We start from the raw sequence: 16,429 nt of genomic DNA on the forward strand, positions 1-16,429 counted from the left end.
AAGAAAATACAATTTCCACTCTGAGTTTCATAATTTCAATTTACCTGTGGTCATAAAATATTGTAATGTATATTGTTTCCAGAAAACTGCCCTTTTGGTAAGGTCTTCTTACATGTTAGCATGCAGCACAACTCCAGTAGTTCTGGGCTGGGATCTTATCGTGACATTGCTACTGAAAATTTAAACACTGAGGAGTCAGCACTGTGCTTACAGGCTAATTTGAATCAATAGCTGATAATTCAGAAGAAATTTGCTAGGTCTGCAAAACTTTCAACCTTACAAATTGCTGAATGGTTTTCTTATCATAATGCCTCACTACCACTGGGAAACGATGCCAGGAAATCATGTTTGAACAAAACCTTTGTGTTTTCTCTGCGAAGGAGTTAAGCATTTGATGCTCACTGTCTTCAGTCTCAACCAGTAAAGAAAATATTTCTACAAAAGTGGTTTCTACATCATCCCCACACAGAACACTTGCTGCAGGATGCTAGGAAAAAGCAAGGAATTGAGCACTGAGACTGCTCTTCATACAGCCCATTCAGTATCCAGTAGGTCATCTCCACTGTAGTATCAACACACCTTAGTTTAAATTGAGTGATGTGCAAATATGCCACATAATAAATTACAGTAGTTTAAATTGAAGTGAGTTCTAAATACTTAAAATCAGAGGAAAAGGTTGCAAAGCTGTCAGAGTAGGTGAAAGATAAAGCAATTCATAGATCCTTGTGATCTTAAAGCAAACCTCTTTAGTCATTTGCTTCTTTTGCATTTCTCCTTCTAGGTTTCTACAATACTTCAATACGCATGTTTGAGTGTTACTTCTGTCTTTAGGATCAGGGAAAAGGAGGAGGAGAAATGCATTGATCAAGGTGATATAAAAATTACACGTGGATACTCTATGTGTGCATGCACGTATATGTGCACATGCATTTGTGAACAGACACAGCTACAGTCTTTTAATCTGCTAATCAGCAGGTCGACTGGAGAAATTGGCTAAAAATTTTTCGTGTCAAAAATGTTATTTCACTTAAGTTGGAATATGCCATAGAAGAATCTCTGATGTTAACACTCAATTAAAGAAAACAATGCATCCATTTCCAAAATGACATTTCAAAACAGAAACCTATTGTTTAGTTTAGTAAATACTGCTTTGAAAATCCTTAAATTTTTGGCCAACTATTTCAAAAGGCTTCTTTTCTCCCACTGTGTTTTCCATGGGAGGTACTGCAGCGTCCTGCTCTGCTTACCCGGGGACAGATTTGTACCCTGTCTAACAGTGATCTTCAAAGCAAGCAGCCCTGTCTGTATTAACTTGCAGCCCTTCACCTTGGCCTCAGTCCACCCTTCTGCATGAAAGGAGAGTAGTCAATCATTTGTCTTAAAGGCATTTCCAACTCAAAATGGTCAAGCCATATCTTGTAGTAAACATGTCAACATCTGTGTGGTTTTGCAGTGCAAAATGGACTAGTTTTCCACATTTCTAGTCACGTAGGCATAGACAAGACATTTAAAAGGAACTTACAGGATTTTATCTTTCCCCATTCCACATTTAAGTGGAGTGTAAAGCCACCAGTAGCTACCGAGTAATATTGGAAACACTTCTGCAGCCCTAGGTGTGCCTGTGTGTTTCTTGTTGTTCTTGAAAAGAAAGGATTATCCAGGCATATGTTAACATTAGATGTGGTGTAGCTACTGAGGTGTTACATCAGACTTATGAGCATGCTGGTTAGAGCCAAAATCTCCTGAGCAAAACAGTACTTTAAAGACTGTGTTTGAGTTAACCTATTTGGGTACATCAGAAGCAAAACTGCCATAACAGAGAGCATTCTTAGCACTGGACTGCAAAGGAGTTGACTCACGTGGTGGCCACAGGAATAGTTGGACATTAGCAAAGGAGGTGTTGGAGGAGAAAGAACTCCACAAGCCTAGAAGTGACGATGGGGTACTTTGGTCAAACACTGATCCAGCACATCGTGACCAGTCAATTCTGACATGATGTTCACTCTGTTTCTAGCAGATGATAAGAATCAAGGCATCTCTTGTATTCAAATGCCAGTTCCTTGCAGTGATAATCAAATGTCACAGGAATCCTTTTGGAGGATGTGCACCCCCCCGTTATGAATGATGGATGTGTAACTCAGTTATTCTTCTGTGAGTTATTTGCCAATCCTGTCCAGCTTGGAGGCTCTCCTTCCCTTTCATGTGGAAACCTTCCACTGTCACTGTTCCTTTGTCCCTTTCAGGCAAAGTTGCTTTTTTGTCACTTAGGACAAAGCTGTGCTCTACAGTCTCACAGCGACTGAAGCCAGTGGGTTCTTGGCAGGCAGAGGTGAAACCTGTGCACTGAGTTCTTTTTCTGATGGCCCAGCAGGGTTCACTCCCTCGAAGGCTCTATATGATCTTACCCTGTGCTTGCTTTCCTTCTCTTGAGAGATGGCCACAGCTGAAGTCAGTGGAGGGTTTGATCCCTACTGTGGTGTTAAGGGAAGATGCGTTTTTCAATGGCCTTGGATCATATGATCTTTGCTGGGGTGTGAAATAGCCTGATGATAGTGTCCAGGGCACAAGGTACAGGTGTTAGAGATGGTTGGGGTTTGGAAGCTGGAGTGGTACTGTACATGGTTAATGATGTGGGAAGATCATGAAGAAAAGGAGCAAGTGTGAAAGAAGCACTTTTGAATACTTTTATGTATGTTGTATTCACACTCTGAGGTAATTCAATGCCAGCACTGCCTGCTTGTGGACTTGATAGACAATTCTCAAAAGGAGAAATAACCCACAGTAATGTTTCTAGCTGCCTTGTACAATTTTCTCAGGTCCTGCAAAGCTCAGTTTGGGAGTTTTGTAGGACTGGAAATGTGACGATTCTTACAACTGTTGTGTTGCATTTAGAATAAATTACTACTTTGCTCTTTATCATCTCCCAACAGGCAACTGCAGAGTTTGGGTTTTCACTTTGCAAACAAGTCAGTACCTAAATTCTTTTCTCCCCTTTCCCAGCATTTTCTGGCTCCAGAGATTTTGGAATCCAGATTACCATGTAAATGCTACTAAAGCCATGTCATCTGCTTTTTATGAACATGCAGGTATTCAGGAGTAGAATTACCAACATGAGGTTAGTTTAGGTGTTTTTTTTTTCACTTTAAGCTTTTTAAATCCACAAGTAAATATAGTGATCTGATTTGCCAGAAGCAAGTATTCCTGTAACTTGATCAGACCTCAGTATCTTTGAGAAAAACCACGTGCCATTTAGCCTCTTTCTATACAGAGGAATTTGGACAATTCGTCATTATACTCAGGGCCTTATTAGTTGACAGAAGGGTTAACTGACCTTCAAACAGGAACTCAACAGTTTGCCTGCAGGGAACATATTCCATAGTGAGTTGACTACTTAAGCACTTTCGATGTAAAGTAAAAACAATCTCTTGTGTCAGGGTATAATTCAAAGAACAAAGGACCGTTTTGCTCAATTGTCCAAGCAGCAGAAGTTATTTTTGTCTCTTGCCTATCATATTCACATTGTACAAGAAAGTCGTTTTGTTGAAGAGCGATTTGTTCTGCTGAGGCTCTTTGTGTGATTTCTGAACTGAAGACCACCACTGTGTTCTGGCATTGAAGCAAACAATGCGCAGTCTTGAAAACGGCTTTGTGTGTTGCCCCTTTTTCAAGGGGGCATGTGCTTGGGGTGTGTGAATTGATTTATGGGCCTTTTTGAGCCATTTAACCTCCTTCAAGGATGCTGGTAAATGCATATGTAAGTGAAGTATCACAGTCCTTTTCCTGTTTAAGGAATGTGTGCTTGACCTGCTTTGGGTGTACTCTGCCATGATGGTAGTTAGAAAACGTGCATGTATTCAAAGCCTCTCTTTCTGTTGTTCGCTGCCGTCTCTTTATTAAAAGCTTTGCATGTTGGTGGTGCCCTCTGCCGCTGCTGCCTCCTGTGTAATTAAAGAGGAGAGGTCAAGTGGCACCCCTGCTGCAGGGAAACGCTTCTCCTGATAGCATTATTGTGTACAAAGCACGTCTGTGCTTTTAAAAATCACAGTGGCTCAGTAAGTTAGTTGAGTAACTTCTCTCCATGGCGGGTTAGTGCCAAAGAAGTGAATTTCAGGGAGGTGTGAGTACCAACTCTGGAGTTGGTGCTCTAACTATGCAATAAAAAACAAAAAACAAAAACAAAAACAAAACAACAAACACTTCCACCCCCCCAACAACAACAACAACAAAAAGAAGAAAAAAACTAATGTGTTAAACGTCCTCATTCCCATTGGAGGGTAATAAACAATGTGTAGGCTCTTGGTTGTTAGAACCTCAGGGCTAACAGGGCTGCCCATGGCCACATTCTTTGTTCTATTCTACTTTTCACTGCCAGATTTTTTTCTCATTTTCTGTATACCCAAAATGTCAGCCCAGGGCCAGATTCTTTGATGTATGTTGTGAATGTTTTCCCACCATCCTCGGCAGGAGCATGTCCTGAGCCAGACCTTGTACCTCTGCATAGAAGATCTCTCAAGGGCTGTTACTCCATGGATTTGCCCTGTTCTTCTTTGAAACCACCTCAGCTTTTAGCACCCACAGTGTCTAGTGGAAGGAAGCTCCACCACTTAACTAAGGGCTGTGTAATCAATCTATTTTTAGTGTGCTGTTTGCGGGAGGTGCAGGGGAAGGTGCTTGGGTTTTGATCTGCTGGGTTCCTCAGTTACCCTTATGCATGTGCTGGTTGTTCCTAGTTCACTTTTCCCATTTTTCTCATGTTTTGGCACGGACTCTGTTGTGTGCTTGCCTGTTGTTTCTTTTCCTGTCTGGAGAGTCTCGCTCTACTCACTCTTCATTGTAGGAGTGAAAGTAAAATCTTTGTCTTTAGTTGCTATCCAATTGACTTCCAAACATTAATGGAGCAAGGATGGACACCACTTCTTTCATTGTTCCTATTTCTCAGATGTCCAAATCCTGGTCTCTTCTAGAGTTCTTTCCCTGTCTCTTTCCCCTTTCACACTCAAACCTGCTTCCCCTGTACCCAAGTGATACATCCATAATTAGCTCTTTATAATCGAGACGCTGATCACCTCTGTACTCATTTCACAACTTTATTTATAACCCTTTTTTTTTCCCCCCCACCCTGCCAACATCACTGTCATTACCCTCTCTGTAGCCTTTACATGTGCCTTTTTCTCCTTCCAGCGTGTGATTGCAACCCTCACGGCATCCAGACCCCGCAGTGTGACCGCACCACCGGGCAGTGCATTTGCAATGAAGGGGTGGAAGGGCCGCGCTGCGACAAATGCTCCCGGGGCTACTCAGGCTTCTTCCCCAACTGCGTGCCCTGCCACCAGTGCTTCGCCCTCTGGGATGTGATCATCAGTGAGCTGGCTAATAAGACCCAGCAGTTCCTGGACAGGGCTAATACCCTCAAAATCACCGGAGTCACCGGCCCATACCAGCAGACGCTCACCACGCTGGAGGAGAAACTCAGTGAAATTAAAACCATCGTCACTCAAAATCCAGCAGCTGAGCCCCTGCAGAACATTGGGAATCTCTTTGAGGAAGCAGAGTGAGTACAGTTGTAATTACATGCATAAGTCTAGCGTGGGAAGGAGTGGGAGTTCCAGTGAGCTGGAATTTACTTGAGTGACTGATGTTCCCATGCTGGGCTGGGGACACTCCAGCTCTGCTCCTTTAGCTGGGCGAGGTACGCTGTGCCAGTGTGTCCTGGCACTGTTGGAGGTCCTGGCCGTGCTCTGCACAGGCAGTGAGCAGCCATCCCACAGTGAGTATCCATCCCACAGCAGAAACCTGGCTGGGGCAGGCAGGAGCAGTGCAGCTGCCACGTGCTGGGCAGGGGTTGTCCCGCTCCCACTGCTCTCCAGGCAGCTAATTACCAGGGAGCCACTCAGGCTTGCATTGCACTGCCCTGGGGCAAAGGACAAATACTGCTATTATGTGAGAGAATGAAGAGAGGGAGAGATTAAATTCCTGGATTTCCATGTGGAGCTGATGAGTTGGAAACTTGGGCTCTTTTCCGCACTCAGAGCACGTGTGGGGGGAAGTATCAGCTTTATAAGAAGAATTGTTTCGATTTTTCTCAGGGTTAGGAGCCTTGTATTTTGTTTTAGGGCTAAGCATACAAAAGATGTGCTTCTGGAGGTGGGTCAGTCTAACATTAGGTAGGATTACAGATGCTTTCTAGCCCTGTCTACAACTGCTCCAACTTGCTTGTGCATTATAAAGGGGACTGCACAAAGCACAGGGCCAAGGATTAAAGCACAAATGTCTCAATTAGGGATAGCTTGTGCCTTACAGCTCCCTCTCTTCAGCTTGGAGAGCTGGAGGTCGCTGCTGCTTTTGGACTCTGTGTTTATTGAGGTAGGTCAGAGCAGCTGAGGAGCTGCGTTTCCTTAACACACATGTGTATGCATCTGTTCTTGCTCCTCTCTGGCTGTTTAGAAAAATACTGGGCTTAGGAGGAGTCCTGGAAAACAGCAGGCTGTTGTGCTATTGAGACCTGTAAATTTGTCTTAGGGCTTAAATTCTGCCTGATTCTTTCAGAATGAGGAAATGCTGGGTTTGGTGGGATCACTATGGATGGGAATAGCTTCCTATGCCCACTTCTGTTCTGCAGCAGCCTTGACATGTAACATTCACTTGCTTTTCCTTTTAGGGTTATCCCACAAGCTAAAGCCCGCTCTGTGGCTCGCTGAGGCCATGCTGAATGCTGAGGGCGGGATCTTTACAGACAAGTTAAAAGAATCCATTGTGTTAAGACTCAGGCTCTCCCCCAGCCCTTGCCTGCTTCCCGAAGTTCAAATCTGTCCCATGAGCTCGTAGTAATCAAAACTGCATTTGTAGCTGTGTGGGATGGGAAGCAAATTATGTATGGATCATAGTAGTCAACTCTGACCTATGCAAGTTGCCATGATACAAGACCATTACACCAGTCCTCTGGAATCTGCCCCCAGTTAATCTTACACAAAGCAGCTGTTTTCTGAGCAATTTGGTGCTTTGAGTTTATAAATGTGCCAAAGATTAAAAAGTAATTTTGTGTGATAAAGGAAACAAAATAGTATTCTAGGTGGGCAAGTTGGAACAAATCACTTAGAGCTCTAGTGAGGGAGTACAGGTCCTGCCCTGGCAGAAGCTGGGTACAGCTCTAGCCACCACTCTTCAGTGAAGCGTCAAGGCTTACAACCCTTCCTCCTCCCCCTGTTGAGTCCTGTGACTGTTTTACAGAAAGCTTACGGCAGATGTTACAGTTAAGATAGCTGACATAGAAGAAAGCCTGTCAGCGTTAGCAGAGAAGAGCAACAGCACAGACACTGACCTGAGCAAGCTGGAGACAGATGCCAAAAGCCTCGACCACACCGTGAAGGAACTTGCAGAACAGCTCGAGTTCATCAAGATCTCTGATGTTCGGGGTGAGTGTCACAGCGAGGGGCAGAAAGCAATGGGGTGGCCAAAGACTTAATTAGTGCATGGTTTTAAATATCAGGTTAATCTTCTAACTTGTAATAAAACACAGTTCCTAGCAGGACAGCTTCTTTCTGTGCATTAGCAGAGTGGCTGATACAGCAGGAATTTTTGCCCCCTCACCCTGTCTCTCTCCCTCTGCACATTGCAAAGCTGGCTTATTCTCGGGGCACAGAATTACCTTAAAGTATGTTGCTTGACACATTGTAGCTGAGACACAAACAGCAAAAAGTGCACCACAGGTTCCAAGATACGCCTGGACATCACCCTGCTCTCCCTGGTCTGTTAAATGGCTGTTTCTGGTTGAAAAAAATGGGTCTTTGTGACTAAGAGCACACTGTAAAGGGCCCAGTTCTTCTGAGCCACCCAAGCCTTGTACGCCTTGGCACACTGAAGTGTGCCAGGAATCAAAATTTGTTGGCGAAAGAGAAATGTCACCAAATTATTTGGAAATTTGGAAAGTTGACTTTAAAGAAATGATTTTTTAATTTTTCTTTAAAATTTCTTAGTTTGTAGGAAGTCTGAAATTGTTTCCAAGGATCATGGGATATTTCAGAGTGAGGCAGGTGGGATGTAGAACAGGGGAGTCCCTGACTTTTGGCATTCTGCAAAGGAAAGTTGCCCCGAGATGCAGAGTATGGCCATCCCCAAAGGGTCCCTCACACCTGCTTAAGGCCTCTCCAGGGGTTGTCCCAAACTAACAGTTCTGTAAGTCAGCATCTTTCATCAAGCAGTTATTTCTTGAGAAAGCTCTGACCAGTTTCCAGGCAGTGGCTCCACAAGCCAGACATCCCTGAGTGTGTAATAAGAATTCATGGGACAAGTGAATCCTTAGAAAACAGACTGTTCTTCTAAAAAACCTTAAAGGATCTCCTGCATCTCCTTTTGACCTTAAGGCAAGCTGAATTCAGTCACTAGGGTCAGAGAAAGGCTTAACTTCAAAGTCTGGCTTGACACACTGTCCACCAAGTGAAAAATCGAGCTTTTTTTTTTTTTACTACAACAGGCCAAATTCTGTCAACCTAGCAATGGCACTGAACACAGCTGCAAAAGTCAGCATTTCATTTAGTGTGATGCAAGATATCGTAACCCTGACGTGTCATCTGTTAACATCTATAATACACATTACTTTGGGTTACCAACAGATTTCTCATCAGCTCCATCTGATTTCCACAGGAGCCTTGGACAGCATCACCAAGTATTTCCAGATGTCCCTGGAGGCAGAGGAGAGGGTCAATGCCTCCACTGTCGATCCCGATAGCGCCGTGGAGCTGTCAGCACAAACGCGGCAGGAAGTGGAAAACTTAATCAATGAGAAGGAGGCCCAGCTCAAGGCTAAACAAGAGGAGCAGTCGCGCCTTCTGGATGAACTGGCAGGGAAGCTGCAGAGCCTGGATCTCTCCGAGGTGGCTGAGAAGGTACACAGCTGAACACAGCTGAGACTCGCTGGGATAAAACCTGCAGCAAAAATAAAGCTGGGTTTGTGAGGAAGTGACAGCAGGGAGGAACTGTAGGGCGTGACAGCATGAAAAAAGCACGTTGCTTGGTTGATGGGGTATTCTCTGGGCTAGAACTGGGCTTGTAATCAGCAGGCTTTGAGGCCTACTGGCTTTCAAGCACCAGCTTTTCTTGTTGGTCTCCCCCTTACCCTTCTCAGCCCCAAGAAAGCACCTGCCTTTGTATCACCCCTGCCCTAACCCTTTGCTGTGGACAGAACTCCCACGTGCAGAAAAGCATAGCAGATCTGCTGGGCTGAGAGCCATCTGATGGGCTCAGACCCATCCTGAGTTCAGTTCTTGCTTTCCTTAGGCTTCCCTCTTCCTTTCTGCAGCTCTGTAGGGAACGTGCTAGGCCTGTACAGTGCCCAGCCAGGCAGCATTTCTGCATGCACTGACGGGCTGCCCACCTCAGCATCACCACAGGCTCATCCTTGTGCTTGAGACAAAGCAGAACTTAGAGGGAGCTGGAGTCAAAAGGGCATTTTCTCTGTTGAAGCTGCCTACTCATCTGTAAATACTATCAAGGGTGGCTTTTTCTTGGGAGAGGCTGGGTGTTCCCTCAGTTTCACTTTGAAGTTGTCCAGCTGCGTTCAGAGAACAATCCCTGAACAGTCCCGGGTGCAGGCAGGCTGCAGGGGACCACTCATTAAATCCCCGGGGGAAGGCCAGGCCTGTGTTAGGGGGTGAGTTCTTCTCACACTGAATTGTCCCTTCTTTAACAACTAGCCATCCCTCCCACTCCCCCAGCCCTCTGTTTCTCTCTGAAGGCAAGAAAGAGAGATCTTTTTGTTTAGCTTCCCGTCCCCTGCATTCCTGCCTGACTGTTCTTGAGCACTGAAAATCTTGGGTAGATGTTTATCAAGGCAGTAAACACCGAGTTGCTTGGAGGTGTAATCATGAGACACACACAACAGACACACACAAAAAAAATCTGCTTTCTAGCTACTGCTGGGTTGCATGCCAAACAGGTAAGAGGGACTCATTTACACTTCACAGGAGACAGCTGCAGTTAACTTGGCACAGCCTCTAGGTTTTCCCAGGGAGACGTTTTGGCTGCAAAACCCCAGTTAGTGACTATCATTTAGCAAAAAGGGAGTGGGGGCTTGAAAAGAAAAAAGAACCTCACAAGAATGGGGAGTTTTCTGATATTGCCTCCTCTGTTATGTCATTGGCAAACACTAACCAAGTAGTGGATAATTTCCCGTACAATGTTGCTGATGGAAATAGATTTGCTTTTTAAAAAAAAAAACAAACTAAACACCTCTGAACTTTTCTGATAGAGCAGTGTCCAGGCCCCCTCCCCGTTCAGCAATGGAAGTCAGGTTGTGACTGCTTCCCCCGTGTGCTGTGTCCCTGCAGACATGTGGCACTGCTCCGGGAGCCTCCTGCGCCGACTCCGAGTGCGGCGGCTTGAACTGTCGGACGGAGGAAGGGAAGAAGAAGTGCGGAGGCCCCGGCTGCGAGGGGCTGGTGACCGTAGCTCACAACGCCTGGCAGAAAGCTATGGATTTTGACAGAGACATCCTCGGCGCGTTAGCAGAAGTGGAGCAACTCTCTAGAATGGTAATACGCCAAATCAACTGTTAGACAGTAAAAAAGAAAAAAACCCTTTTGCTTGTAACACAAATTTAGAGGCTAATTGACAAAGTATGTGCTGGCTTGCTTTAAAATGCTTTGAGTTGCATAACCGCATCTTGCCTTTAAAAATCCTCGGCAAGGGAGCTTGCTCAAGTGAAGCTTCTTGGATAACTAAACATCAGCCTGAGTTGTTTAAACTAGCACTGGGGTATGGATCAGGGCCAGCTTCTAAGTGTTCTGTGCGTTTTATGAGAAAAAGCATTCCTCATTACTATTACCTCTGACTCCAACAGAATTGTTTTAAAACAGGCCTTAAAGCATGAGAAGATATGCAATCAAGCCTTCCATTTTCCTCTCTTTAGGTTTCTGAGGCGAAACAGAGAGCTGATGAAGCAAAGCAAAATGCACAAGCAGTTTTGCTCAAAACCAATGCTACAAAAGAACAAGTGGACAGAAGCAATGAAGATCTGAGAAATCTTATTAAGCAGATTAGAGACTTCCTAATGCGTAAAAACCTTACATTTTGATTATATTTTGATTCTTAGTTTGTGAAAACTATTTTTAGATCTACATCATCCTCCAAGGGTTAATGCAATAGTTGTGTTATTGTTCCCTCCCTCCCACCAGACAGACTTAGTGTCTATGATGAAATCTGGAGACGTGAGAAAACGAAGACAATAGGAAAGTGAGAGCAAACTGTGACATGTTCTTGTGTGCGTTTCAGCTGAGGCTGTTGTAGTGCTGTGCTTAGCCAAGTATGCTCATAAGTTCTGGCTAGAAAGACAAAGTAGTATTAAAGGGGAAGAAAGTCAGAAACTGTGAGTTTATCTCTGTAAGAAAGCACGTAAAGGTTAAATGAAAGCCTTGTTTGCCCGCAAGCAGCAGCATGGCAAAGCCATTCCTTCCCTGTTTGCACAGGGCTGAGTGTGCTGTTAGCACAAATACATTTACGTGCAGCTGTTGGCTTTGTTTCCTTGGGCTTGGGTCCCCCCCCAGCTATCATCAAGATCTTCAAATGGCTTCCAAGAGCGCTATGCCAGCAGGGCCTCCACACCTGCTGGGCCTCTCCTGAGAGGGAATTTCCACTCTAAGGAAGCAGTTTTAACACCTTGATTTTCCATAAGTCTGTGGGAGGAAGTTTCCCTGTGATTTTCTTGCTTTAGGGAGTAGCTGGACAAGAACTTGAGTACTGAGACTTGACAGAGGGAAGCTTTTACTCACGTCTTTGTCATTTGTGTCCATTACTAGAAGACAGTGCTGACCTGGATAGCATTGAGGCAGTGGCTAATGAAGTGCTAAACATGGAGATGCCAAGCACTCCCCAGCAGCTGCAAGCCCTGACAGAAGATATTCGTGAGCGTGTGGAAAGCCTTTCCGATGTTGAGGTCATTCTGCAGCAGAGTGCTGGAGACATTGCCAGAGCAGAAATGCTACTGGAGGACGCTAAAAAAGCAAGGTATGCAGCCTGTTTCATCTCACTGTATGAGAAAATGCAGTTTAACTTTCCCTGATGTAGATTTTCATTCCTTCACCAAGGGGCAAAAATGTTCCTTCGCAGTGTGAGGGTTTTTTCCAGTTCCAAAGTAAAAGCATTTTTAGCATTACCAGAGTCTTTCTTGCTCCGCAGCAAAGGCGCGACAGATGTTAAAGTCACTGCAGACATGGTGAAAGCAGCACTGGAAGAAGCTGAAAAAGCTCAAAATGCAGCTGAAAAAGCCATCAAACAAGCTGATGAAGATATTAAAGGAACTCAAGACCTGCTTACCTCAGTGAGTTTTTTATGACTATTTCTCATGATATAGAAACAGCACCAAGTCTGATACTTGGAAATTGATGCAAGCCTGCCTAGAGAAGGCTCTCAGGTTCTGCAAAGCAAAAACTGCACTTAAAATTAACCTAAACCATTCCTGCCTTCAACTTTTGAGTGGGTATGACAAATGCTAGGGGTCTATTTGCTCACAAAAAAAACCAATCAGACAACAACAACCAACCACAAAAAAAACCCCAAACCAAACCCAACCAAAAGGCTTTTCTCACCCTATATCCTGCACCATCCAAGTAAAGTGAGCAGGACTGTAGCCTTCTAACACTAAGGCAAGCCACGCTGGTCGTGTATTGCTATAGCCATGCTCAGTGTCATCCACCACTGCAGCATCAGACTAAAATAAACAAATGCTGGATTGAAGGGGCAAGCCTTGTAATAATTTGTCAGATAAAGTATTTTCAAACTACATCTCAAAGCCCTCGGGACACCATAATGCTATCTATACCCATGAAGCTTGGCCAGTTCTCAGCAGATTAGGCAACTCTTGTGTGTATAATGCAATTACATACTTTTTAATCACGTTCATTAATGCTTTTGCAGCCCCATATGTACTGTTTTCAAGCAGTGGGCTTTTTAACTCTGACTGCAATTGGCCATTTTTAGCAAAACTAAAACAGTTTTTTAAATCAGATGAACTGATTTGATATGAACTAATTACTTGAGCAGAGTATATCCAGAAAGTTTAGTATTATATCTGGTGTCTTTTGAAAGTGTAACTCTCATCCTTCTTTCTGTTAGATTGAATCTGAAAATGCAGCATCTGCAGAAACACTGAACAATGCTACCTTACGTCTGTTTGAACTAGAGAGGAGCGTTGAAGACCTTAAGCAAAAGGCTGCTACAAATTCAGAGAATGTGGAGAACATAGAGGACAAAATTATTACTGCAAAACAAAATGCTGAAGAAGTTAAAGAGGTGAGAAGGTCGGGAATGATACTAAGGGAAAGCCAGCAAAACTCCCACCCCAGCTTTGGCTAAAGGAACATCAGTGAATACATGTGATCCATCACATTCACTGGTCAATTACTGGGAGGAAAAAAAAATCCCAACATCTTCACACTTACCCAGGATAGCTGCTTTTTACTTTGGGTCCAGATATAGAGAAAGAGAAGTATTGGGAAGTTTTTAGGTTCCAAAATAGCTACAGGAAACCTGTCACACTGTCAGCCTTCCATAGATGTGTTTCTGTCCTTCAGCTTTACTATCACCGACAGGAGAACTGGTAATTTCTTTTTTTCACTTGTATAGAGTATTTATGGCTCTGTCAATGATAGGTTCAGGACAAACAATCCAGAATTTGGTATATACGGAATCAAGCAACAAGAAGAATCATGATCTTAACATAAAAACAAAGTAATTTTTAAATATCAGAGATGCAAGATTTTTTCTCTGATCACGTGGCATTGCTCCCAACGTCTGCTAAACACCTTTGTAATGGCAAAAGAATGCTCATTAACAAAACAATTGACCGATTTGCCAAAGGAAGTTTCATTACTCCCATCTCTTGTCTGTAGTTAGCCCACCAGTCTCCAGAGAGGCATTTTCTGCTAGGAAAGCTGTATAATCCATCAAATCAGCAGTATCCAAACTCTAAGTAATATCTCAGATGCTGTCAAGTAAACAAAAGATACTTCCCGTAGTGCTGCTGCAGTTTAACTTGCTTAATGGTTGAATTCTGTTAAGCCAATAGGACTTCACAATCTTAACCCCCCAGAGAAAAGCACAGCTCAGAAACCAACTTTGTGACTTCTCCAGCATCTTCACCTGCACAAACTAGGCAGCTGTCTCATTACTGGAGGGTAACAAGAGTATTCCTCCCCAAATGCAAGCATTCAACCCGAAGCAGTGCCAGTTCCTTGCCGTGTGTAGCTTTCCAGCTGTACATTAGTTACAGAACTGTGTAACTAATTAGTTACAGAACTGTGTAAATGAATCCCATAAATCCCTGCCAAGTGACAGTACTGAAGTTTTATAAAACAACCACAGATCTGCAAAAGAGCAACTTATGAGTCTTCACCCCAGCTCACAAAGTCTTGAACAGTAAGCAGGAAATACCCTGAAACTGTTCCTGCTTTTGTTACCTGAGCGAACAGCGAACTCTCCTTGCACCCAGATCAGTAAGGATAGAGGGAGGAAATGCCAACACCCGCGGTATTGGCTGTCGCATGAGCTCCATCTTGTGCTTGAATTTGGAACAGGTCCTCAACACGGAGCTGAGTGGCAAGTACAGAACCGTGGAAGAACTCATTGCCAAGAGGACAGAGGAGTCGGCCGAGGCCAGGAGGAAAGCCAGCCTGTTGCAAGATGAAGCTAAAGCCTTGCTGGCTCAAGCAAACAGCAAACTCCAGCTCCTCAAAGGTAAGGCTGTTCCAAGGAGGTAAGCTGGCACCTAAGCATAGGAAGCAATTTCACACTGTTACTGTATTCATCAGAAGGCTGGGAGGGGGGGAAGGAACTTAATTGTTACTGAGGCTTGATCTGCTTTCCTTATTTTTATGGACACAGTACAGTTTTTGAATCAGAGATTTCTAGAAAAGAAGCTGAAACTGATAGGTGAGACACAAACTTATAGTATGGCACCCATCACTGCTCCCAGAACCATTACAGGGAAGGAAGGTAACTACTGTGCTTAGGGTGAGGACTAACCTGTTCAAGCAAGACCCCCATGTTCAAACAGTACTGCCCCCACCCCACCCTGGCAAACTGTTAAAACAAAAGCTAATCAGGACACGAGTTCCCATTTACAGATTAATTTAACTTTTACTGTTGACAGTTAAGGTTGAGTGAAAGAGGAGGAGGCAATCTGCCCATAGCTACCAGGGGGGGAACTAAGTTTTCTTTCTGCTTTTGCCAGGCCAGGAACTCATTCTTCCCCTCTTAGCTATTCCTGCAGTTACAGTGACTTATTGAACAGTCTTAGATGACCACAAGCCAAAACATAGCACTGTTCTGTAAAAGGCACCGTAGAGCAAAGAATGACAGTTATTTTCACCATGAATCAAAGTATACTTTTGAGTTTTCACCTCTGGAAAATAACTTCCTTGTTGCTTTACATCCCAATGTTAAGGAAACAAAAAGGTGCCATTCCAGCCTTTGCCTTCCCCCTCCCCCCCCAATCAGATTATCTTCCACAATAAAAATAAATATGAATAGTAGTTTATCCATAACTATAACAATTTACGTTTCACTGCATTAGAACACCTCAAGTTAAGCTGGTTTTTCCTTTGCTTACAGATCTGGAAAATACATACGAAAACAATCAAAAAGTTCTGGAAGACAAAGCAAAGCAGTTGGTGGAGCTGGAAGAAACAGTTCGCTCCCTCTTGCAGACAATCAGCCAGAAAGTTGCTGTTTACAGCACTTGCTTATAAATGGGAGTGGGAAATACTTAAGTTCTGGATGGGTTTTACAAGTATTATACTAGTTCTTTTTGACATTACACTAAGACCTGATAAGCTGAATAGGTTTTATATTGACTTTAAAGTCACAGAACCAAAGAAAAATAACTTTTTGATGTTGAAAATAAACAGTACTTTTGTATCTCTGTATGTACCTAGTATGACTCATTAAGTTCCTATTTTCAGTAGCTGCAATGGTACATCAGTTAAACCTTTAGCAAGTCTTGTTTTTAAACTGGTTAGAGACCTAATAAAATACTGGCTTGAACTATGTAATTCTACATAAGGGTTCCTATTACTGTGAAATATAGGATGGTGACTTAGACCAAATTACCAGTGTATGAAGAAATACCATCCATGTGTTACACCAAAGTTACACCAGAGTACTCAAAGGATTATTTACCCTCTGCATGATATCCATTTAGGCCTGACACTAGTTTCATGTCACTGATTACGGAACACTTGATATGTGAAGTGGAAACTGAAGAGGTCAGTACTAAAGGGGTGAATGCACCAAATTTATGTGACAAACCAAGCTTAGAAGATTAATCCTGTCTGGAAAAGGAACTACAAAAGTTCACAGGGCACTTAGTGTGAACCAGTTAAGAAGCTGTATGCAGACAGCTCTCTAAGAACAGCCTGTACTCAACACAAGTAATAAGACT

The 16,429-nt window shown here is 43.6% G+C and overlaps 1 protein-coding gene across 3 annotated transcripts in view; it reads left to right on the forward strand.

Annotated features, from left to right (window-relative positions):
- The window catches only part of LAMB1 (laminin subunit beta 1), a 45,411-nt gene extending 29,366 nt beyond the window's left edge, over nt 1-16,045 (forward strand). For all 3 annotated transcript variants that reach the window (XM_027890114.1, XM_027890115.1, XM_027890116.1), the window contains 10 exons: nt 5,182-5,551; nt 7,228-7,412; nt 8,641-8,882; nt 10,323-10,526; nt 10,904-11,048; nt 11,790-11,997; nt 12,169-12,310; nt 13,105-13,281; nt 14,565-14,724; nt 15,601-16,045. In XM_027890114.1, coding sequence (XP_027745915.1) covers nt 5,182-5,551; nt 7,228-7,412; nt 8,641-8,882; nt 10,323-10,526; nt 10,904-11,048; nt 11,790-11,997; nt 12,169-12,310; nt 13,105-13,281; nt 14,565-14,724; nt 15,601-15,737 — 1,970 coding nt within the window. In that variant the 3' untranslated portion in view covers nt 15,738-16,045. The remainder of the gene's footprint in view (nt 1-5,181; nt 5,552-7,227; nt 7,413-8,640; nt 8,883-10,322; nt 10,527-10,903; nt 11,049-11,789; nt 11,998-12,168; nt 12,311-13,104; nt 13,282-14,564; nt 14,725-15,600) is intronic.
- Nucleotides 16,046-16,429: the final 384 nt, after the last annotated feature.

This window comes from Empidonax traillii, unplaced genomic scaffold (genome assembly GCF_003031625.1).
Source record: "Empidonax traillii isolate 1590-97213 ecotype Southwest subspecies unplaced genomic scaffold, ASM303162v1 scaffold277:size2070623, whole genome shotgun sequence".
NCBI classification, from domain to species: domain Eukaryota; kingdom Metazoa; phylum Chordata; class Aves; order Passeriformes; family Tyrannidae; genus Empidonax; species Empidonax traillii.